Consider the following 25,368-nt stretch of genomic DNA (forward strand, 5'->3'; position numbering starts at 1 on the left):
GATACTGAATAATAATGGAATTATATTAATGACACTGATTTTTGTTTGAAGGGTTTTTTGTGTTGATCTTGATTTCCATTAAGCATGTCCTTAAGTACTGGATGAATAGTGTGAACAAATATTTATCAAATGGTGGTTTAGTTTTGAACTGTCTGCTATTTATTGTTCTATGGTAAGTTTGATCTGTGGAAACGTGGACAGACCTTTTCTGCTCCCAAGTTAAATGTATGTGTTTGGGTTTGGAAAAGAGAAATACCGTGAGCGAGTGTGTCAGTGTAAATTCCAGTATGAAGAGACTAATAATTAATTCATCAATTAGCAAACATTTTCTTTAACGTTCAACATCTGTCTGAATGCTGTTGAATTAGATAGGATTGCGAGCTCAGCACAGCGTTCTGCTTTTAAACAAGACAGGCATTAATTACATTACTGCAGCCCGTCCTCATTTGTGCGCAGAGATATCTGCGTGTGAAGGTTAGAAGAGAAGGAAGAAAGTTACTCGCAGCAGAGACCACCGCCCCGCCGCTCGCGTGGAGGAGCCGGGGCCTCCGCAGCCCCGGGGCGTTGCGGTGCCGCCCTCCGCTGCCGCGCCTCTTCTGGCCGCCGGGTGGCGCCCGCGCTCCGCGCACCGCCGCTCCAGGGTGGGCGGCAGCCGGGCTGGGGTTCGGTGCCCGGGGAGCGGCCGTTGCTGTAGCGCTGTACATCGCGTGATTCGGGCGCGGCGCTCGGGGAGGTGGCCTGGTAGTCCAGGCGATGGAATTCAAAGGTGCTGTCTCCACCTCACCTGGGACTGCGGGAAGCAGCTGGGGCGAGCCTTAGATGAGCCGTGTCGTAGCTAGAGACTCCGAATCCTGCCTCCATTGCCACAGGGCAGGCTGTGAAAAAAGAAAGCTGTTTCCATAGCTGTTTCTTTCTGTAAAGAGAATCCTCTTTACCCTGATATATTTTTTTCTTTTTCCAGTGAGAATGTTGTGAAAGTGAGCAATTTTCTTGCTGCTTTTTCAGCAGACGTCTTCTGAGGTTCCCCTGGGTAGACCAGAGTCCCTTGGCTGGGCACCTAACTGCCTTTCACTTCTGCTCTCTCGTTTGTGTTCACTGTCTGCATTCATGTAGGCAGCTTGTGGGAAGGCTTTTGGTTTCCCCAGATGGGAAATCACACAAAGCGTTACCTATGCAGTAGTCTGGAGCAAATGCATTTCCTGCTTTATTTTGCTTCTCTCACCACCTTCAGCTGGGTAGCTAGAGAGGGGACTGCTTGAAATTTGTTATGTTGTGCACTTCAGTATCGAATCTTCGTTCCTTGCTTAATTTACTTAACACAGTTAAGAAGGATCTTTGTAGCAGTTGCTTGTTGTATTACAGATAGTGATAATGAAGAGATAGCAGAGAGAAAGGAGAACACTCGTTGTGTCAGCTGGAAGAGAAAAAAATGATGTAACTAAACCAAAGTGCAGCTTCCTCATGGCAACGTTTAGTAATTTGATTGTGGGACTGTGTTTTGGGGTGTACTAGTTTAGTGTTTTGCTGCTTTTATCAAAATGAGTTCAATAAATTGTAAAATATTCTGTAATGTTATACCTTTAAAATAATAATAAAAAACCAACAGCATCTTTACCCATCCATTGAGGTGATGCAGAATGTCTTATTTTTGTACCAAGAAGTAACTCTTGAGGAAATGGTATTTTCTTAAATGTCACAGTGCCAAGCATTCAAGAGTTTTAAATGTCATCCTAGATGAGAGCTTTCTCTGAAAAGAAAAAAATGTTCTTTTTATGTAAGGTCTTCAATTCTTTAGCGTCTCTTCCCCCTTGCAATTGAAGAATGTGTTTTGGAATAGAACAGCCTGTCCAAACTTTTAAAATACTCTGCTTAATTTTGGTATTTTGGGGGGGGAATTTTTGTGTTTTCTGAATTGCTGCATGATTTATTTGCTTTGTTTGATCTTTTTACAAAATGTAAGTTTCATATAGGATTTTTAAACTCCATCTTAAAGAATGAGTTAAATTCAGTGGAAGTTTAACTTTTTTTCTGTTTGCTATGTAAATCAAATGTGTACTTTGTCTTCTGCTAGTAGTGAGCTTCATACTTTCATATTGAGGTAAAATTTACCTTTATGAGCAGATTGTCTCTAAACCTCCTGAAGAAACTTACAGATTTGCAGGCTACAGCAGGCTGCTACTTACCAGGCTCCTGAGTGTGGAAGCAGGAAGCAGTGACTGATGAAGGAGAAGGCAAGAGAAGATAGTAAAAGGATGCTGTAATTCAAAGAGACTTCGTTGTGTTTTGTTTTGTTTTGTTTTGTTTTTAATTAATTTTTGATATTTCAAATTTGAGGTTTGATCCTTTTTTTTTAAGGTTGCACATGCTGCATTTAATGAAAGTCAAACTCTTTTTGACTTTTTTGTTTAGCCTTTATTATTATGTTAATTTCATGTTATGCCTAATTAGGCTTAAAAACAAACAACCAACCAACAGCACAGTTTGCCTCCTACCCTAAGTTTTCTTTCACAATTTTTAGAAAGTTTGGAGCAACAGAGATCAGAATTCACGTTAAGTGTATCATAAATCTCTTATGATAATGAAATGAAGTCTGGGAAATGTGATCAGAAAATTGCGTGAGTTGCATGATTTTTAATAATATAATAATAATATGTAATATATAATATATAATAATATATTTTAATTGCCTTTTCCCTTTGAATGTGTGATCAGAATTGGTTGTCAAAACTCCATAATTGGCAGGAAGGACTACGTTTTGTTCCTAGATCTACACTGTGAGCAGTCTTATTGCATTACTCAGAGTATGCAGCCCTTAAACTTGCACAGCACATCTACAGGAAAGTTCTTAGGCTGTATCTTCCCTTAAATGCATACGATACTGCTTTACAATTGAAAAATTCCATCAAGAATATGTGCTGCAGGAGCAGTCTAAAATAGTGAGAATACTGATTCTGACCTCCTATGCTTCTCCAATATGCTCATCAAGTACAAATAACTGAATTGTCTTTTCTTCCATTCCCTTTTATCTTCTGCTAAACCAAACGGCACGTTTTAGGACTCACTTTGTAGACTTCAGATGTCTGTTTTGTTTTCCTTTTAGTTTTTCATGGCTTTTACCCTTTGCTTCTTGAATGCTAGTGCTACTCCTGCTAAAGTTCTTAAAGTATCCTTGTTTTGTGCAAAAGCATTAAAATGTTGAAATGCCCTGTGTGCATCTGCAGTTTTAGAAATGCTTCAAAACGTTGCATGGTCCAAGGAAGAAGGCATCTTTTCCGTGTTATGCACAGTTTTCAACTTATGAATGCTGCATTAGAGGAAGGTGTCAGAAAGACATTCTTAATGCCCCCGGCAGGGTGGACAGAGATGAGTTGTTGAGATGATCCACTTCCTGCTGCCCTGGACAGCATGTGGCAGGAGCTGCTTGGGTTCTGTTGCATGGAACATGTGGATTGGTTAGCATAATGGTACTGACCCCATGTAAAAGAGCAACAAACCAATACAAACAAACAAGAAAAACAACCCCAACGTGAACTACCTCAAACATTGAAGCTGGGCCCAATTCAGTGGGAGTGGAACAATAACTTGGTGTAACATGGACCTAATTAATGGACTGTGTTCAGATTACTTGTTTAATGTTTTGTAACATACGTTATTTTAATTATCTGACCTCTATGTTTTCATGTTGTGCTGTTGTGCTCTTAGGTGCAGATTATGTGCTGGATTAATATCTTTTTTTTTTTTTTTTTTTTTTTTTTTTTTTTTAAATAGAAAGAGCTATAGAAGACCATGAATTAGTGATGGAAGTCCAGTCAAGCTGGGGGATGGAAGAGGAAAGCAAATTTTATTTTAGAAAAAATTATGTCAAATATGAATTTTTTAAAAATCCCGTGGTAAGTCATAACATCTTGTATGTGAAGTGATTACTTGATGTTGCTGCAAAATCGCAGTTTCTGTTATGCACAGGTAGACTGTAAAGCTGTTATTGTAATGTGAATCTAAAGGAGTGATATGGAAGATGTATAAAAAGCATAAGAATATATTGCGGTGTATGTAGCTGTTGGCCAGTAACATTATTGCAATTGTAAAATATGATTTATTTTTTTGAGGGAGGTGCGAAGCAGAGACATGGGCTTGCTTGAGATTTGCAGACAGACCTATGACAAAGTGAGAATTTTTTGAAGTTTCCATCATGTGGCAACAAAATATAAAGTATAAAATGAAGCAAAACAAGGAGGGGCATCTGTTGAAAAGATGATTTTATTTTTAAAGCGAAAATTGAACGTTATGGCCCAGCACCGCCCAATGGCAGCTTTTCTGAGCTGCTGCTAAATGGCAGCTGACACAAAAGGCCACGAGCAGCCATAACCTATTAGGAGTAAGTGAAAGTGAAGTGAAAGTTAGCGTTTGTTAGGAATGGAAAGGGAGCAGAGACAACTTGTAACTCAAAGATGTGGCAAAGGTTAATACTGTTGATTCATTCCTTGCTTGATGGCAAAGGCCGTGGAAGCAGTTCTGGCATAGAAGGAGAAACTCACCATCTGGTTACTCATATGCACAGTATATTTGTACCACTCCTAATGTTACCTCTTGCACAACCAGCTTGTTTCAGATGTCAAAGGGAGAAATAGCGAATAAGAATGAGGAGCTAAAAGGTGAAAAGTTGAAGGGAAGCTAAATTATGTAACTGAAAAGATAAATGTTGACGTGGCAAAATGTAGAAGAGATTTGAGGGTATTTTTTTGTTCCGTGAGTGTTTCTCTAGACAAGTCATGTATTTCCATGTCAAACAGATACCACTGTACTAGTGAAAAATTCTAAGCTTGAGTAAGAGAAGCTTTCAAAGAGTAAATATGTGTGTACCAGTGAACAGAACCTGCTGTGAAGCATGGCAAGCATGCAGCTGTGAATACGTCCAGCAGCTGTGCCTAATGGAAGCCTTTACTATTCCTGTTGAGTTGTTCTGAGTGCTGTGCTACCTAGTGTAGCATTTATTAGAAATGAGTTAATGTGAGTTAACCCTGGCAGTTGTTCAACTTTATTAAAAGTGAAAATCAGTGCACATTGGGAGGTCAAGGGAGTGTTAGCTTCAAAACCGTCCAAGAAAACTCTACTAGTAATGGTCAGTCTCTTCAGATTCGTACCTACATGGTTATATTGAACCTCAGCGCCTGTAGGTCTGTGCCATAAATTGCCACTGGTGCTTCCATTGATAATGAAATTGGCACTTCCTTAAATGTGGAATTTCTTACCTTTCCATATTAGTGTAGTCACATTTCAGTATTGATTCTTATTCATATAAATCCAAATAGATAATTCAAAACAAAACCCAAAAAGCATTAAAGGACTTGTTCTCTCTTAGCAGGAGTTATAACATATTTTACTAAGATTCTAGTATAATAAAAATAATAGAAAACAGTGTTTTCTAGTATGTTGGTGTGTGTATCACTACTTTGTAGCATATTGAAGCCCCTGGTGAGTCTTACTTGTCAACAGCAGTGGAAGTTACTACTAGAAGAACACTGAAGGCTAGGTACTGCATTATGACTTGTACTGCTGTGTGAAACCCTCTTGTTTTTTCTCATATTTCTAAGTTACTCAGCAAATAAACATAGGCTGTCACAATTTTTTTTTTTTTTTTTTTTTTACATCCATAAGAGAAACAAAGTTTAATACTGATTTTTTTTACAAAACTTTGATACAAATTATTGTCATTGCAGAGCTTTTTTCCTGATCATATGATATCTTTCTCAAGTGAGACCAGTGCAGCTGTAAAACACTCTGGGATATTACAGGTATGTAACCTTTAGAGGAGATGAACCATTTTATTTTGGAATTCACAGTTGTCTATATTGGGTGAGCATATCTCTTTGTCACTGTAAGATCTGTTGGTAGCTTTTGTGTAACTCAAAACATAGTTAATGACTTATTTTCCTTATGAAATATGGGGTATATGTTCCAGACAGTTATTATATGACTATACTTGAGAATTGGCACCTTCTTTCAGAATCAGATAGCACAAAAATGGCTAAAATGCATTAAAGAAAAATGGTTAGTACCTATGTTGAGTTTTTCAGATAAAACAGTTTTCTTGAAAGATTATAGTGCTGAAATAATTATCACATACAGCAGCACAACACTAGAATACTGAGGAATTGGCAGTATGACACAAATGGATACAAAAAAGAGTTAAATGGTTGAACTTAATGAGTAGAAAATTTAGACTGACTATTATGATTTGTTAGCTTGAAGGCTACTGTAACCTTACAAAAAAAAATGGTAGGTCACTCAGTGTTAGTCATCTTTTAAGTGGACACAAGATTTTAATTTACAGTGGGAATAATTTCACAGAATGACCATATCAGGGATCATCATCTTACTTCTGAAAGAGGGGAAAAATGAGTAATAAAGGTGGAAACATACACATCACTCTTGTTTGCTTGTCACTAGGAAATTTAATTAATAGAAGAACTTTCACTGGTCTTAAGACAACAACCCTGTGTGTGAGTTTTGGGGATAAAGAATGATTGGAAAGGCAACATAAGAAGAGATATTTTAAGGTAGAACTAAAAGTAATATGGAAATAGATATTTTTGTGCATCTATACAATACATTCTACCAGTAAATGAAAAACATTAAAGAACTAAATTTCAAGGCATTTTTCTATACTAAGTAGTTATATCCTTATATATATGTTTATTAAGGTACATCTATTTGCTAGCATTCTCTTATTTATGTATTAATGTATGCATGTATATATTTAATACAAAATATTTTGTATTTATATATATATTATATATACTAATATATAAAAAGAGAATGCTAACAAATACCCAAATGTAGTTTAAAGAGTTCCACATAAAATGTAATTGATGGATACTGTTACATAAATCATTTTTATGAACTTAAATACAAATTTTATAACATCAAAAGATGCTGCTTATCTGATAAAAAATCGATTCACTTTTTCTGTTTACAAATGGATGATGTAGTGTAAGGCAAGTATTTAATTTAGTCATCGAATCTTGTCCCCTTTATTGTGAGAATTTTTATTTCATTTTTTTTGCTTGCAAACAACCTCATATTTGAATATTTTAAGATGAAGCTGTTTGCCATTTATACCCTTGCACAGAACCTCTTTCAGCCCTCAGCACAGAACATGTGATACATGGAAAACGTGCAAGGCTTGTGGATCAGATTGAGAATTGTTCTGAATACATATAGTTATATCCAATTTTGTTAAGTTTGACAAATTTCTTGTGATCCATTATCTGTTGCTATTTTATGTTGTATTGCGTGTTTAATTGCATTTGGACTAACAAAACTTAGTAGACATAAATACTCAGATTTGTAGCTGCCATGCTTGTTTCAGCAGAGCTCTTCAGTTGATAGTTTACAGTGGGTTGCTATTTCCTTGGAAACTTTCATTAAGACAAGTTAATGGTCCTGCATTATTATTTGTGATGTGCTTGGTCAGGTGTCAAGAGAGACATTAATCTTAACAAATCAATGCTTACAAATGATTAAAAAATCACTTCTGATACTTTTATAGCTTTTTGTGGATTGACCTGTAAGCAAGTAAAATGTTTTTCAAGTATGATTTTCTTGACTTTCGTTGAAAGCAAAAGTGGAAGTATTTTTGTCTCATGACTTTAAATCAGAATATCTAAATGGCATTAAAAAAAAAAAAAAAAAAAGCAGAATGTCTACCTGCCTCCTCTCTATTTAGCATGTGCTAAATAAGATCACTAGTTCCGAAGTATGCCAAATATCTATGTGTAACAAGGCGGGGTTTTAATCTTGACTATAATGATCTTTAGCCTTAAAAAGTAAAGAAGTATGTGATTATATTGCTTAGTGTGTGACTGTTCCATATGCATGTGTCTAGTTGTAGTCGCTTTGGGTTCTTTGGAATACATATTAAGTTATTTTTGCAAGTAGGATGCATTAAAATAAAAATCAGAGCAATATGTAGATGTTAATCAGAGGCTTCACTGACAATGGAATATTCTGTTATTTTTATGTGTTGAGATTTTTTTGTTTTGTGTGAGAATTAGTAACTCTCGTAAGTGGGCAATAAATTCATTCACTTGGTTTAATTAGATGTGAAACTTGTTGCATGTAATTTTAAATAGGACTTGTGGCTTGTTTAAAATGTGGTCTGCTTCTTGGAGCAGCTCTTGGATGTGCATTGAGATATACATTAGATCCTTTCAGATTCTTATTCAAGACAGAATTCCTAATGAATAGACAGCAGAGCATAGATAGTGTTGACAGGACTGAGTTCTTCATTCTTAGCTGAAATTCTAACCTCACTGAAGTAAATGAATTTTTTCTGAAATTATTTTATGGGACCAAAATTATACATTTCTTTTGAGAGTAAAATTTCTCCAATTTTGCACTTTTAAATATCTTCAATTTTTACCATTTTTTTCGCCATGCAGGATGTCAGTCGCATTTAAATGCAGTGATGACACAACTTCATTATGGAAGGTTGTAGTTACTGGAGCATTTGTGGCTTTTCTTCTACTTTTACTTTAAGAATAGACCTATTCCTTCCTTCTTGATTGTTGAATACATGTGATTGTCATTCAAGTTCTGTAGTTACACTTGAAGTTCGGAGTTCAAGACTCATATTGACCAATTTCATTACTTCTTTCTAATAGCTTTTTGTGCATAATGTGAGTACATTAGAGAGTTATTGTAGATAGCAGCTGTCCAAGCCATCTTACAGGGCAATGAAAAAAAAAACTTTCACATGGTGTAGAATATATTAGAGAAAGTAGCGTGTATGTTTCCTGAACAAATGTAAAACGTGAATGTTACGTATGGAAAAATTAAATTAAAGACAGAACAGAATTACAAAAGCAAATGCTCAGAATTTTGCGAAAGTTAGAATTACCAATACGTCTTCCCCTTTTGCCCTTTCCTCTTATTCTTTCTCTATTTCCATCTCATTCTCCATATTCTTAGTTGTTTCCTTGTCTTCATGGGTTTAAGATCCAAGCATTTTTTTTTTTTAAGCCCTTTGCTGCAGCATGTCCCTCTTTTCCTGATCATTTTTTTTCTGACTCTGGTACAGTTTTCACACTGGAAGACCTCTGCAATGAATTACAGTCTTTTATCAGTTTCCAGACATATTCTAATCTGCACATTCCCTTTCGCCATCTTCCACACTGTGCTTTGCTGGCCTTTCTCCCAGTCTAAACCCCTCAGAATGACTGAACTTTAAAGGAGGCAATAATGCACATCAGCATCAGTTCCTTACTTAGCGACCCTCACATTTATTAGCATGCTCAGAGGAAAATCCTGTGCCTTCCCAATAGCCTTGGACTAGGTCATGGACAACAGTCATTGCATTTTTGAAGAAATCAGTCATCAAATTAAATCACAATTCACAGAGCCTTAGGAAAATAACAGCTTCTCTGTTTAACTCTCAAAATTGTGTGTATCTGCTTGAGATGCACAGACTTCTGTAAATATTGTTCTCTTCCCCCAGTGCAGCCATTCTTCCATTGACAAAGTTGAAGGCATTATTATTCAGTGTCCGAAAGCAGACAAACAGGCTGTGTCATTAAGAATGCAGCTTTTGATCTTTATTCTGTTCAAGTGACATCTAGTATTTTTTGCATTTTTTGCTACTGCATTCGTTTAAGATAGTGGAATGTTTTTCCTGTTCCACTGATTTTTGTTCTTTTTGCTTTCTTTTTTCTTTATTTTGTTTTGTTTGTTATTCAGGTTGGTTTTAAGTTTGTTGGTCGTAGAGCAAATCAAATAATAATCCAATCCTTGTTGCTATCATATATTAGTATCTGAAAGACATGGTGACATTTGACACACCCCACATATCACACTATATATTTCACTGCATGAGAGTCCGGGCACAAACTTATTTCAGCGTGTTGTGTAACCAGTAATACTTGCCTGCAACATAACATCACTTAACTCTCCTAACAACTTCTACCTACATGAAAGACTTCCCAGATTTTTGGCCTATTTTGATTTTCTTTTTTCTGCGTAAACAGCAATCCATTGCTCTCATAATAGACTTTAATCTTGTATGTGCTTCCATTAAAAAAATCAAAAGACTTTGATTTCTACTGTGTTTAGTTTTACATATTTATCAAATATATTCAGTTCTCACTCTGAAATAAATTTTCCGCTCATTTCTTGTTACAGTTAATGGCATTTTCTGTCTCAGTTTTCAACTGTCTTAGAAAGAAAGATGGATATAGAATTGCCTTTTTCCTAGCGATATTGCTACCTTTGATAGCACTGATAGCACGGGTACAGAAGTGACTGTTGAAGCTGAGATTTGTATTATTCCTGCACTCTGGCCTGCTGCATAAGAAATGTGTTTTTCCTGATGGTGCTTCTGTTTGGAAGCTCTTATGACCAGAATTGTGGGGAAGATGCTCATGCAGATGAGAGCAAAGCACTCATTTTCTCTTCTGCAAAGATACTACAACCTAAAGAGATGCTCTTTTGATTTTATATGTATTGACCACCTTAGAATATCCTAAAATTTCAGTTTGAATTTTGTTATGGAGTTAAAGGCTGTTCTGAAAAAGTATTTTGTATTCACAATCATTGAATTTGTTAATATATGGCAAATGGGGAAACTGGGAAAATTAACAGGTTGTAGCACTGAGAAGGACCTACTTGTCAGTATGGATGAAATAGCTTAAACTATATTTGTACATGGCTATGTGACAACAGCACATGTAGATGGATGTACCTAGTCTTGTAATTTACTATTCATACAAATAGTGGTGAAACTCTCATAATGCATTCTCAGTTGTGGGCTAGATATTCTGGTTGCTCCCCTGTCACATGCAACCTGCCCTTATTACTGCATTCATAACAGCTGAATTTAATCAGTTTGGGATGTTGTACATGTTGTACTGACATGCATCTACTGCAAGGTAGGAAAACAATAAAAATGAAAGTAGCTTTGTTTATTTGATTTGGATGCCATTATTCAGTGGTGAAAAACTTGGTGTACTTCCAAAATCACATTTGCTTCATAATTTTGCTGCAGTTTGGTGCCAGCCAGGCTCTTGCCTGGAAATCTGTTGCTTCGTGTCATCAGCTTAGATTTTCTGGAGGTGGCAGCAGATAGGAGGAGCTCACAACAAGGAAAGCTGCAGATATCAGCAGGAAAGCCCCTTGTCCTTGAAACCTAGATATTGTTTATGTTACTACAGGCCAGCTTGGGTCAAAATTCCTTGAAGAGAGTAGTAATAATATGAATTCCTTTGCATACATAGAATTTGAAAAGTTCTAGGTTAGTATGTTTGGGTGTGAGTCATAATTTTGGTTAGTTTTAATGACTAAAGAGGATCAGAATTGAATATGTTAAATGGAATTAGAATACAGTTAACACTGTTGACAAATTTAGTAAGTGCTTTTGCAGATTGAATAGAATTCTATGCTTGGTCTTCACAATGTGACACCTGTATTGCTCTCTGACAGTGTCTGGCTAAAATGGCTAAGCAGAAGTCAGTGAATGTCTTGAGCAGAGACAGTGCATGAATTAGCTGCTCTCGGTGAATCAGTTAACTTCTGTCTATCCATATCATTCTGACTTTCCAAGGATGTGTGAGGGTGCAAACCTGTGGTTTTGGAGGCAAAAGGGCTGATGCCCCTGAGACTTTAAACCCTTCCTATCTTGTTCCTGATGCAGGTTTTTGCAGCCAAAAACTCTCCACCACATGACCTTGAATGCAGTAAATACCTGGTATGGCTCTTGGTACAACTAAAGCACCCACTTCAGCATCACACATGTTCCAGAGACTTCATGTTTCCTCCTCTTTTGAAAACAGTAGTATCCTCCCAACGTGTGTGGATTTGTGATATAGATATTTTGTTTGCTGAATTAATTCTAATTTACATCAGTTCCCTTTTCTGGTCTGTAACAGGCAGGGGAGGGTGAGGAGAGCTGTCATATTTTTTCCTTCTGTTGGTAGCATTGATTTGCAGTTTTATAAAAATAGGGTCTGAGATATGGGATCAGAACTTCTTACACTAGTTTTGCTGCTGAAGTTAACATATTGTGTAACTAATGTTCTCATTTCAAACCATATGTTCCATATAAATATGTAGCTTGCCTTTCATACCTTGGAATTATGTAACAGTCTGTATGTCTTAAATGAGAGGTACACTTAATGAGGTTAGATCCAATAACTGAATTACTATGGTGTAATAGTGGCTTCAGTGATATATTCCTCTTAGTCTTGCCTGAATATGTTAATGAAATAGCAAGAAGACTTCAGATAAAAAGAGAAATGCATGCCTGATATTTTCTTTCAGATGTTCCTAAGCTCCAGCACATATCCTGAGATTCATGGCTATTTACATGCAAAAGAGCAGGGAAAAAAATCATGGAAAAAATTATACTTTGTTTTGAGAAGATCTGGTCTTTATTTTTCCACTAAAGGTACATCTAAGGTAAGGCAAGGAAAAAAACAACAGAGGGAAGAACTCTCAATTTAGAGCACATCTGTATATATTTGTCATTTAATGCAGTATTTATTCAAATTTAAATTTTAACTTAATGTGATTAAAAAGGAAATCTTTTTATATTTTATCTGTTGTAATTTGAAAGAGAGATTGAGATACAGAATGGGAAAAGCTTTGTATCAGGAAAACATAGGGTTGTTTTTTTTTTTTTTCTATTAAATTTATTTTGTTCTGGTAACATTTTTCCAATCAGTGAAATCATTTTATAATAGTTAAAATTCTGGACTGTAAGTAGATGCTCTGAAAGCTGAGCACAATTCTTCAATGTGTAAATTAAACAAAAAACTATGTTTAGAAGGATTTTAAGGGAAGATTTTTAGAGTCATCAAATTTTTTATCATTGTTCAGTTTTCATTTGCTAGTTCAAACTTTTGATGGCAGAAATTAAGCCTGATTATGTCAAACAGGATGAGGGACACTTCTAGTGCAGACCACTTAAAGCACGTGCTTTTCACCGTTCTGAATTTTCTGTGTTATCCACCAGAGAGTATTAATTGAGCTACTTCTGCGTCCCTCAACAGTGTCTTTTTTTTGTGGGGGGGGGCGGGGGGGGGGGGAGGGTTTTTTTGCTTGACTTAATTACACTTATCTTGGATGATGGAGGTAACAGCTACAACTAATACTGAATGGTAATTATTACAGTGTGCTGTTTTTTCAAATTCTGAAAGTAGATTTTATTTTGGTGCTTGAAATGAATACTGTTCTCAAAATTTCCAACTTCTACTCTTACTGTGACTTGAATCTAGTAGATGTTTGCCCAGAAATCTAATAACTTTTACACTTTGTGTTTTCTTTGTCTCTGGAAGAATGAACTTTTTGATTAGTTTAAGGTGTTTGTTCTCTGCATTAGGAAGTGAATTTTGAGTTGCGTCTTTCTAGATTTCATGAGACAGTGTCACGTTAAAACTGAGATATAAGTCCTTATTTTGGAACAAGATAACCACTGTACTATTCTGAGTTTCTTACCTGGAGAGGTTAGATGAAAATAGTCTAACTGTATTACATTGCTCTTCTTTATAGGAGCCAAGGCATCTGCAGTTTTTCTGTGAATTCAGCAATAGTGATATATACATGTCTTTGACAGGCAAAAAGATTTCTGGAGCACCAACAAGCTATGGATTCTGCTTTAAGGTACAAGCTTATCATTCTGATACATATTAAAGCAAGCCACAGTTTTTCGGTAAGCTTAAGTTTCTTTAAGGCTTTTGAAAACAATATTCAGCTGTCTATTATAAAATAGGAGAATTAGTGGCTTTTATTTCAACAGGTATTATCTTCAAGATATGCATTAATGCTAAAAAAAAAATGTGCTGTGGCCTTCTAGCCTAACAAATCAGGAGGAACCAGAGACCTGAAACAACTCTGTGCGGATGATGAACAAAGTAGGACCTGCTGGATGACAGCAATAAGGTTGTTTAAGGTAACTTTTCTGTGTGGAGTTAACTTCTTTCTTAAGTTTACTATGTGAAATTTTGATACTGTGAAGTAGAGAAATAACAATTATAGGTTCCTATGCAATAGCAGTATCAATTTTGTACAACAAAAGCTGAACTTTCAACAGACAGACAAAATTAGTGGAATCACTGAAGGGAGGGAATGATATTGCTTGTTAACCTGGCTGTATTTAAAGACACTGTTGGTAATGGCAGACAAAACCAGAAGAATACATGAGATGTTTTTAAAATGTGTTTATTGTGGAAAAAATAGGCACAGGTCAATTGGTGTATTAAATAAGCAGAATTTCATGTAGAATGTACATTTAGAAAAACTAAAGCAAAAACAGTGTTGTGTTTTTCGTTATCTTAACAGCATTTTTGCCTATTTTATAATGATAAAAAATCATGGAATCATAGCATTGCCTTTTACGTCTGGAAGAAAGTTTACTCAGTTTATGGTTCAAAATGCTAACCATATTGTTTTCTGTTTTTAGTATGGGATGCAGCTGTATCAGAATTACACACAACCCTATCAGGGTAGAAGTGGCTGCAGCCCTTTGAGTATGACACCTATGGTATGTCCCACAGTAGCTCCATGAGTAAATACATTGTTTCTGTAATCATGCTATTTTCAAGTGACTGTTGTCAGTTATACTAGTGACCTGATCAAATTTTAAATGTGTTTTGAGTGTGTGAAATCTTTAGGGGCATCAGGGTAGATGAGAGAGCTAATTAATTAATTTACTTATTTCATACAAGTTGGACAGTTCAGATGAGTTAGCAGGCTTTTCTCTTTTGTAGAATATTCAGTATTTGGGGAGTTTATTTGCTTATTATCACTGTCAAAGAGGATTTTAAAAAAGTAGCAGAACTGTAAATGCATTAAAAATCAATAAAGTGTTTAAGGTTACACATACTGTAAACGATGAATAAGAAAGCTTTAGAAACTTTTTCAGTATGTGGTAATACTTCTGTCTTTTTTTTTTTTTTTCTCCCCAAGTGGTTATTTATTTAAATTGGATTTAATCTGATGTAATACTGCCTGGAGCTCAGAGGAGTACCATAAATTGGCAAAACTGGATTTTGGAGGAATAGTAGTCTGTAGGCTGGTGACCTGTCTGTCTCCCCAGCCAGATAATTTGGGATTGGATTGTCCTTTTAAAACCTTGTCTTACTTATCCCAGTCAGTTCATTTATTTATTTATTTATTTTTGAGTGATGTGTAGCACTTTGTGCTTTTTATTGCTTAAATTGTGTAAAAATTGCTTGTTGCCAGGGTCCATTATGACAATTTTGTTGGTGGATTTTTTTTTGTTTGTTTTTGAAGCTTTTAACGGAGTTCTTGCTGTTAAAACAGCTAAGATGTATATTTGCCTTTATGGGGATTCACAAAAATACTGTTTTCTAATACTGCTGATAAGCATGGCTTCAAAATTGCACTTAGTATACTGACTGTATTTATACTGTCTGTTACAAAAAGCTAATGATAGCCAGCTGCTACTTTCATAATGGGTCTGGAAGCCATTACTGATTGGTCTCCTCTTGCACAGCCACATGCAATATAGCTCATGTAGATTTTAAAACCAAATATATAAACGGGAGCAAGCATGGTACAATTTTTATACTTGACTATAATTTGTGAATTAAAGAGAAAATTTGATAAACTCAAGAATTAAGTGATCAAGCTGATGGACATATTTCATAAAGAAAGTATTTTCAGATTTCACAGTCCTCATTAATTTGTACCCATGCCAGCAGCAAGAAGTTCCCTTTTCTCTCCCACAGTCAGGCACTCTGTTATTTTGCCCTGTTATTTTACTTTTGCTGAGTTCCTTGTGTGTATTTGACAACTTAATAATAGTTACTTAGTACGTGTAAGTAGAATTTATGTTAAAAGTATGTATTCATCATTTATCCCAGTACTGCAAATAAGATGGTTTGCCCTGCCAGACTGTGAAATCTAGTTTTGTGGCAGCGTACAGAGGTGTACCTGGAGTATAATGAGTTCTGCTGTTGTGGGAAACATTGCAGATACTTGAAACGCTGTTTATAAAACACAACACTTACTCAGAAGCTCTGTCTTAAAACATGCATCATTAATTAAAATAATAAAATAGGGAAACAAACTAAATCTGTTTTTCTCTTTTGCAGAGAAGTATTTCTGAAAATTCTTTAGTTGCAATGGATTTCTCAGGACACAGAAGCAGAATTATAGAAAATCCAACAGAAGCACTTTCAGTTGCAGTTGAAGAAGGATTAGCCTGGCGGGTATAAACATCTTTGTTTTAATCAGAATACTGTTTCTGATTTTAATTTTTTTAACAAGAAGGTATTGAAATCATTTTTAATTCTCTCTCACACAGAGAAGAGGGTGCCTACGACTGAACTCACATTGTAGTCCTATTGCCATGTCTAACATGGGTATGTGTGAATTATTTCGTTACAGAAAAAATGCAGCAGTTGTTTCAATAAAGGCAACATATATTTTAAAAATATCTTTATTTCTACAGCTATTCACAGATCTCAGTCATGGTTTCATCACAAAATCTCTAGAGATGAAGCTCAGAGACTTATTTTACAGCATGGGCTTGTAGATGGGTAAGCTAATTCTTTAAATAACTCTTCTGAGACATATTTCTAGCCAACAATTCTACTTTTTATTGTAGGAGGGAGATGGAGGAAGAAAGATTTTGCACTTACCTAATAGAAATAAAAATTCTTTTATATAGGGCTATCTGGGGATCAGTTGGTTTCTATTTTATGTCTTTTGGAAGCATTAAAGTGGTGATCTAACACTTCAGTTCTGTCACTGACAGATTACTTGTGTTCTCTCAGAGCCAAGCATCTGAGCTGTGTATTTGCACAATATTCTCTGTGACCTATCAACTTTGGCACTGGTGTCTTTTGTATCTCTTATTAGTGATGAAAGAGTGAAGGAAACTCAGAAAACTGCCTAACGTTATTCCAAAAGGAACTATGTAGGGATACCCATGAGTAAAGATCCTGCTATCCCGTAATGGTAAATAATAAATATGAGGGTAGGGCTGATCACTTCTATTTTTCTCTCATTTAAATATTCATTCAGAGAAAAATGGCAGAATATATATTTCATTATTAAATCCTGATATTTTTCATTTCTGTATTTTTATTCCTACTCCTGTGTACATTTTGCACTCCCGTGTGAAATCGGGCCTCATTCATTCAGTGAGTGAATGAAACATTCTTGGAGCTATTTGCAGATAAGCCCTGTGATTTTGGTGAGAGTGATAATCCTGAGTGCTCTGCTTAGAACTGATTAGAACATAGTGGTGTGAGCAGTCCTAACCTGGCGTACGTACTCATGAACTACAATGAAGGCATAAATGCGCTGCAGTGTATGCTGGAAATAAGTATTCAAGTTGAACCTTTTAAGGTGCTTAAAAGATAAAACTGATTCCAAGCAGGGATCTCCTATGTATGTGACATATATCATATATACCAACAAGTAGACTGTTTATGTGGCTAAGAGAAGGTGAAAGGACTATTGTAAAAAGGAATAAAGATTTCAGTATTTGAAATAAATAAATGACAGTTACAGACTGCAAAAATCATATTCCTTTATAGCCCACCTTAATTCTTTTGGACCTACTCTTCAAATGTAGAAGAAACATTCCTTAAGGCATTTATTTAGTAGCATTGCAGATTTTGAACTTTACCCCTTTACATTTAAAGTCTTTTCAGTAATAAGTGGTTGACAGGATTGCAAACTGATCAGCCCTCAATAGATGAGTGGGATAATAGCATTTCCAAAAGGCCCACGACAAAATGCAATTGGTCATTCAGAAAATTCCTTTTATATTTTTGAGAATGTTTTTGGAGTCATCCAGCACATTTAAAAAACTCCAACCAATATTTTTAAGCTTATGTGAACTACAGCCCTTTCTTCATAATACAGTGATCTTATTAAAAGTTTCTTCAACTAAAATAGGTTAGTTTTTGTAGAGTTAGGAAAGAGTAAAGACCTTTTTATGTAAAGGGGAAAAATGTTGCACATCTTTCCTATTCCAGCAAACAAAATGACAGCAAAAATCCTAATCCACCTGCATTTTTTTATACATTTCATGATTACTTTGCATCAGGTTTGATGTGAATCATGGTATTTTAATCTAGAGAACTCAATTTGGATATTCAGAAAATGGCACATGCTTATCATTATTTTTTTTTTTTCTGAATTAAAAACAAAGCCAATTCTTAGTGACAAACACATGGAAGATTGAAATTATGCTTTGTAAAAATAACTAAGTAAATAAAATTGATGTCCTGGAAAGGGGTGAAAAGCCACTAGATGGTGAGAAAGAGCTTATTAGGAGAGCCTGGAAGTATTGAGAAATATTAATCGTTATCTTACCTTTGTATGGTGGGTTGGCAATTATCCCTCTTTCATAACTGAATTAGTATCAGCGTTCTGAATTAGTCTGAATTTGATAGAAATGTTAATCATTATGAACTCAAAATTTCTTAATTTCATATATTTTCTTACCTTTGTTGTAAAAACAGAAGTCATAAAATATTTAGAATTTAAATAGTAGTACTCAGAAATTTGGATACAAGTTGTTATCCTGTGAAAGTGTACTGAAAGTTTTTGCTGTCTGCTTTTTTCTTCTGAAATCCCTTCTTTTCATACAGTTGTGCTCCCATTTCTGATACATGGTTGGGAAAAAGTGGGTGGCTAGCTCTCACTTGTTTGACATCTGCAGGTCTACATTGCCTGTTTCTTTTGCCTCCTGAAAAATGAGAATGGTTGCTCCTGTGACTGTCCCTTCATTTCTCTTCTTTGGTATATTTGTTAGCTATATTCAATCCAGACCTGCATAGTACAGGCAGTTCAAACTCTTTGCTACAAAGCTGTGAACCCAGGTATTTCCCTCTGCCCACCAAACTGTCCATCTCTGCTGGTAGTGCAAACTCTACAGTCCAGTGAGATTATATTCATCCTTTATCTGCACCAGATTACTCTACAAGGTTGTGGCAAAACTATGTATACAATCTGTCTGAAATCAAATAACTAGTTGCAGTGACACTGTTGGCCATTGAGAGTGTTGTGATTTCAACAACGGTGCTATAAAATAGACTGTGAATTGGGAATTTTGACAGTGTACAGATATGAGTGTGCATTTATGAGTATGGGTAAGGTGAAAATCATTTTAGTAAGTCTTGCATTACCTTTTCCATAGACTTCCTGTTGAGTAGTAACCTTTCAAATTTTCCTTTTAAAGTTTGAGATTTAGGTGACTGTCAGAGTCCAAAGAAAAATTTTGTTCAAAGCACTAACTTTGAGGGTGTTTTTCTGTCTGCAGAGTTGCACTGTAATTCTATGCAGTGTAAAAACAAATGCCTGCAGTGTCATTCATGCATATTATTCATGCACATAATATTCAAGGTGAAAAAGAATTTAAGAAAAAGTATTTTCAGTGACACTTTTTCAAAGGAATACTGATTAAAAGCATTTTTGTAATTAAGATTATTTCTGCTTCTCACAGTGTTTACTGTTTCAAAACTACTACAATTTTAGAGGATGTTTAACAAAGCTTCAGAGTAATCTTAATCTGAAAATTTTCAAATCTTTTTTAGGGTGTTCTTGGTACGTGATAGCCAAAGTAATCCCAGAACATTTGTACTGTCATTGAGTCATGGATTAAAAATAAAGCATTTTCAAATTGTACCAGTAAGTAAAATTTTCAGTTTCCATTTACCATTATAAACCAATACAGTCAAATAATTGTGCTACCTTTTTTTTCCCTCCATTTTGCTGCTTTAAAGTAGGTATTGAATATACTAAACATAACAGCTGTATCACCTGAATCATAAATATTCTAGAGTTGAAAATTTATGGCCTTTGCAGTTGATTTGTTATAAATCATGACTATTATTATGTAATCCTACATTTTGGTTTGCCTAATAAATATCTTAGAAAAATGCACAAATCTATTTGAGCTGTATTAGAAGCAACTGTGATTGCATGAAGACTGTATTTTAATAAAGATCATAATGACTTTTCTTCTCAGTCATTCATTTAGGTAGATTCCTTTGGCCTATATGTGTATTGCTGCCTCATCTGTCTAAATATTTGATTATTACGAAAAAAATTTTTTCTAATCTCCTCTTTTCATGATTCATGTTATTGTAGTATAATTTCGTCCATGTACTCTTAGGTAGGACAATTTTAACAAAAAATGTTGCTTACTTTGTCCAATTACTTACAGGTAACCTGAAATTTCTTCAGTTAAAGTCATATTTCCATCAGTTTTCACTGAGGATATCCAATTCTGTCTGAATGGACAGTCTTCCCCGTCCTTTCCACTTCATCCCACTTCATCTTGAGGAGGTTTATAATGGAGGTTTCTTTTTTTTTTTTTCTTTTTTTTTTTTTCAGACTGCGTCTGTTAGGATGAGAAGCCATTTAACATTATCTATTTTAGCCACAGATGCTTGACATAATTGAGAATACTTGCAGCTTTTCTTCTATCTTGGCAAGAGCCTTTATTCCAGACCAAATAATATTCTAGCTTACACATTTCCTCCTACTAAACTAAACTAATTTCTGGAAGATTCTGCTTTTTCTCAGTGGAAATCGGTGTAGTGTTTTGTGTTGTGGGATTGTTTGTTTTTTTTTCTCCTGATCTGGTGATCAAATATGATCATTCAGAAAATTTCTGTATGCCTTACCTAGGGATTGTGCCTGATATCCACCTCCTCCCCCCAAAAAAAGAAATCCTGTAAAATAAGCCTGAAGCATTATTTGAAAGAGAAAAGGAGGGAATCAGTATCTGGTAAAATGCAGTTGATTGGGATTTTTGTTGTGTTAATTACAAATAGTGCAGGAACCCTTCCTCCAAAGGTGATATCTATATCCTGGTTCCTGTGTGAGCATCAGCATATACTCAGTGATCAGAATCCTAGGTTTAAGGTCTCTGTTTCTATTGACTGTGATTGCTTCTAGTATTTACTTTAGGATAACTGTTGTGTGGTTTAAAAACCCTTCTGAACTCTGTACAAATACTGTATGACACTACTTCATTGAGATGTCATTTAACTCTCAAGTTCAAGATACCACTTTTTCTTATCAGGAAACAGATATTCTTTTCTCGAAGAGCAGATGTGGCAGGAAGCTACCACGAACAGCAGTCTCCAAATGTATTTTTTTTCTTAGATTTTAGCTTAAGACTAAAATTATCCTGGATAGGACGTATATCCCGTGAGTTCAAGTTTTCCCTACATTAACATTTACATCATATTAACATTAGTAATGTGCAACAAGTATTGCAGGAGGGTGGCAGGGAATTGATTATAAATAGTTCAAAATGAATTTTTTGGGGAAATGTTTGGAATCGAATACTGTGAAAATTAGAGTATTTGATATCTTCAATGTATTCCTCAGTCCTAATACTCCAAGATGATAGAAATTCGTTTCAGTTTAGTTTAACCTGAAATGAGCTATTCTGTAGTCCATGTTGAGGAAGATTTGTATCTATTTCCAGGAGTGTCCTTTTCTAATAAATACTCTCTCATTGCAGCCTTCCTAGCTTGCAGAAAATGTTAAGTTCCTGGGCAACATAAATTCAGTATGAACTTTTATTTTGAAAAAATGCTGATTGCTTTCTTCAGAGATGTAGAAATTAACTTTAGGTTTGGGGTATAATTTGGAGGAGGGAAAAAAAGCCTAAAAATGACGTCCTGGACAACACACATCTGAAATGTCAACTTTTCCTTGTCTTCAGTGTGTTGGCAGAAAAATACCACGATAAGGGAAGTTCAGTGTATGATAATCCATTTTATGGTTTTGCCCGGAATACAGGAATTTATATATATGCGCACAGTCATAATTTCTTAACTAGCAGAGTCTGAACTAAATTGATCAAAGTTTGAAAATAGAGAAATTGCAAACTACTTCCAGATTTGGTAGAAAGGAGTAGAATAATCAGGAATCGCAAAACAGCTCAACAGCTGCTTCAAATGAGAAATCTTAGTTGCAGGTAAGAGATAAGTATGTTTTCTCCCACTGTTCTCAAGTAGGATAGTTGCATCTTTCTGTAGCACGGCAAATATTGCTCTGCACTAGCCATAGTTCAGAAAGCTCTTTTCATTACTCTCTCAATCTTGTAAAATATTACTTTCCCTTTTAAAAATCTTCTTTACTCTCTTCCTTATTTACATTAATGCTAATTAGTCACTATCACACTGAAGCTTCTTGATATTAGATATATCAGCTCATGAGGAAACATTGAGAAAATACATCACAGAATCACAGAATGGCCAGGATTGGAAGGGACCTCAAGGATCATGAATCTCCAACCCTCCCCCCACAGGCAGGACCGCCAACCTCCACAATTATATTTATATTTATACATTCAGCAGTGCAATGCAAATTTTGCGAGAGCTAATGTTCAGTTAGCTGGTATAGGGAAATACAGATTTTAAACGTTGAAGATTTTGAATGTCAATAGTATTCTTTCTGAATGGAGATAAGGTTGAAAAGTATTAGGAAGTTGAAACTTGGTTTGTTGTGAAAACTGTATGTATATTAATTCTATCACTCCAAAGCAAAGGCATAAAATAATATTATCAATTCAAAGCGAGTATTCTGATGCTTATTAAACTATTCTTTGCTTTTAGGCGTGGATCTATCTTAGAAGAAAAGTTAAAGAATACATTATTTTTGTTGCTCTTGATCTTTTTGTCAATGATCTCTTTCATTTTTCCTTCTTTCCATAGCTGTAAAATAATGAATTGGTCTACAAGAAGACTTCTCAAACAAGTACTTTAATCATGAAGAAATACCGTATCAAAAGAGGATTTGATTCCATTTTGTTTTTCCATTTTTACAGTTGGAAGATGATGGGAAGCTGTTCTATACCCTTGATGATGGTCATACCAGATTTACAGATCTCATCCAGCTAGTGGAATTCTACCAACTTAATAAAGGAGTGCTACCTTGCAAGTTAAAACACTATTGTGCGCGAATTCCTCTTTAACCAAAGCATCTGTTGCTTCATCAAAGGAAAGGGAAGAAACCAGAATACTTTTTCTCCTCGAGGCAGTTTGTGTAGTCAGAAGGGTAAAAATGTTACATTTAAAGATTCAAAGTTTTAGCTACCAAAAAGTGTAAAGTACATTCAATATAGATAAGAACTTTGTGATTGTCAAAGCAAAATAACTCCACGGTTTTAAAATATATATATTATTTCCTATGTAATTCTTTAGTGTTGTCTCGGACTTTTTTTCTTTTTTCCCAATGTAAAAGTTTTTTTTTTTGTTTTTTTTTTTTTTTTAATTATATTGTGTACCTTCTACCGAAATATAACTGAAGAGAAGTTCTTTGTTCTTAGGGGTTTTTTTTGTCTTTTCAAATGTTTCTTATAGTTTCTATTCATCACATAGAAAAAGAAAATTTACTGTGGTAAGGATAAGCTGAACTGCACATTTTACTTGTAAATAAAATGAGTAAATATTTTGCATTATATTTTTGAATTCTACTTTGAGGATTATCATTCAAAAAGCAAAAAATCATTAAAATTACTTATAACTGGTTGGCTGTATTCAATTGTGCTATTATTTAAAAATTATTTTTGTCCAACCTAATGACTAGATTGACACCTTTATACAAAGATGGAGCATTTTTTCCTTGGTGGTGACGTGTATAAATATACATAAAGAGGTACACCTACAGTCTCTAACACATATACCCCTGTTAATTACTGTGGCTTGTTTTAGAGCTGAGAAGGGAATCATTGGCCCTTAAAATGAACAAATAAAGGTGAATACAATTTTTTTTCTTTTTGCTGAAAAACTGTCAAGAATGTATTTGCAGTTGGTTCCTTGCTTATTTATTATTTATCACGAAATTACACATTTCAGTGTAGCTACAAGTCAACCAATCTTGCCAGGTGTTCCAGTTACAAAGATCTGTTAAGGTGGAGTGAAATTTTGAACCATAGCAGTAGAAATATTTTTGGTATCTGTATTTTGAAAAAGATGCAATACTTCTGCATCCTTGCACAAAGGCTTAAGTGGAGTGGAGCTTGAATTGAAAGATGTTTCCCTGTCCTGATGCTTTGTTACCCTATAGGTTTGATCTCATTATGAGGGTCCAAGACGTGGCCCTGAAGCAAAGCCTGTAATGGAAAGTAGTGCTTAGAGGTGGACCATCATGCTGAATCCTGGCCCTGTGCCCATTCCTGCTTTTATTTTCCTATCATCAGGCACGCCAGGTATTCTGCTGTAGGAGTTAGTGGGGAGGGAAAGTGAAGGAGGCCTGGCCGAGGGACAGAGCAGATGGACCCAAGATACAGTAGTGCCAGTGCACATCAGCTGGTAGGGTTGTGTAAATGGGTGCATTAGAATATGATAGCTACAGTCTATGGTTTAGTTACTGTGTGCCTGTGGAAGGCAATCATAATAACATAATGCTGTGATACTTAATTTACTGACTTGATCCACACATCACTGACCTTTTCCTCTGATATGCAAATAGAGTTTTTAAAGCTCATTAAAAAAGCAACTCTTCATAATGTGTACCAAAGATGCAACATATGTGGTGTCTGAGCTCATTACATTAGAAATGCCTTGTAAAACTCTTCACAGACTAATAAATTTAACTCTTAAACCTTGAATATAATTTCAAATTGTAATTACAAAAATGTAGTTATAATTAAAACCTTTTCAGATTTATTTTAGCAACGGGATTTATTCTGAGGCCTTGTATTCTTTCAGAAATTGACATAGAATAAAGAGAATTGTTGCATTCCCATTTTTCTTATCATCTGACAAATGAAATGTGTTCTGTGGTCTGTCTGGACACGTGAAAGCTTTGCCATCATTTCCATTTGTATTTTCGTATTTGCCTGTACAACTGGTAGAGAAGTTAACCACTCAGTAAGTATGTATCTTTTCACCTTTAGAAAAGTGAATGTGAGGACTATTGAGAGACAGCAACCATCAAGAATCCTTGCCTGCTTTCTTCTGTTTTCATGAGTGAAAAAAAAAACAAGACAAGTCAACACTTAAAATGCAGTATTGCTTAACGAGCATGGGTTTTGGACATTTGAAAGAGTTTTTAGCTGGCAAATATTCAAAGCACTGTTATCCTATAAAGTGTTGCCTCCTGCATTCTGGCAGGTCTTTTAATTAAAGTCTAAACTGAAATCTTGCTAAGAATAATATAAAACCTTTTTTTTTTTTCACTAAAAAAAAAATCTGCATACATTTTCTGAAATGTGTGGTTGTTTATGACTATACTGAAATAGTAAAACTAATGAAATCTAGGTTGGTGTATAAATGAGTTAACAGGCTACCTCTACGTTTCAGTATTACTGGTGAAAGCAGCATGGAAGAAGTAGTCTTATTGAAAAAGCAACAAACAAAAAAAACCCCACAC

The 25,368-nt window shown here is 35.2% G+C and overlaps 1 protein-coding gene across 1 annotated transcript in view; it reads left to right on the forward strand.

Moving 5' to 3' along the window:
- Nucleotides 1–24,739, forward strand: part of GRB14 (growth factor receptor bound protein 14) — a 66,765-nt gene extending 42,026 nt beyond the window's left edge. The window contains exons 5-15 of the mRNA XM_042822392.1: nt 3,769–3,890; nt 5,718–5,792; nt 12,310–12,447; nt 13,540–13,650; nt 13,844–13,939; nt 14,450–14,530; nt 16,107–16,223; nt 16,319–16,376; nt 16,466–16,553; nt 19,566–19,659; nt 22,820–24,739. Of these exons, the coding sequence (XP_042678326.1) occupies nt 3,769–3,890; nt 5,718–5,792; nt 12,310–12,447; nt 13,540–13,650; nt 13,844–13,939; nt 14,450–14,530; nt 16,107–16,223; nt 16,319–16,376; nt 16,466–16,553; nt 19,566–19,659; nt 22,820–22,966 (1,127 nt within the window). The 3' untranslated portion in view covers nt 22,967–24,739. The remainder of the gene's footprint in view (nt 1–3,768; nt 3,891–5,717; nt 5,793–12,309; nt 12,448–13,539; nt 13,651–13,843; nt 13,940–14,449; nt 14,531–16,106; nt 16,224–16,318; nt 16,377–16,465; nt 16,554–19,565; nt 19,660–22,819) is intronic.
- Nucleotides 24,740–25,368: the final 629 nt, after the last annotated feature.

The sequence above is a fragment of the Centrocercus urophasianus genome, unplaced genomic scaffold (assembly GCF_019232065.1).
Source record: "Centrocercus urophasianus isolate 14NV4802_14NV808 unplaced genomic scaffold, USGS_Curo_1.0 seq_20, whole genome shotgun sequence".
Classification (NCBI taxonomy): Eukaryota; Metazoa; Chordata; class Aves; order Galliformes; family Phasianidae; genus Centrocercus; species Centrocercus urophasianus.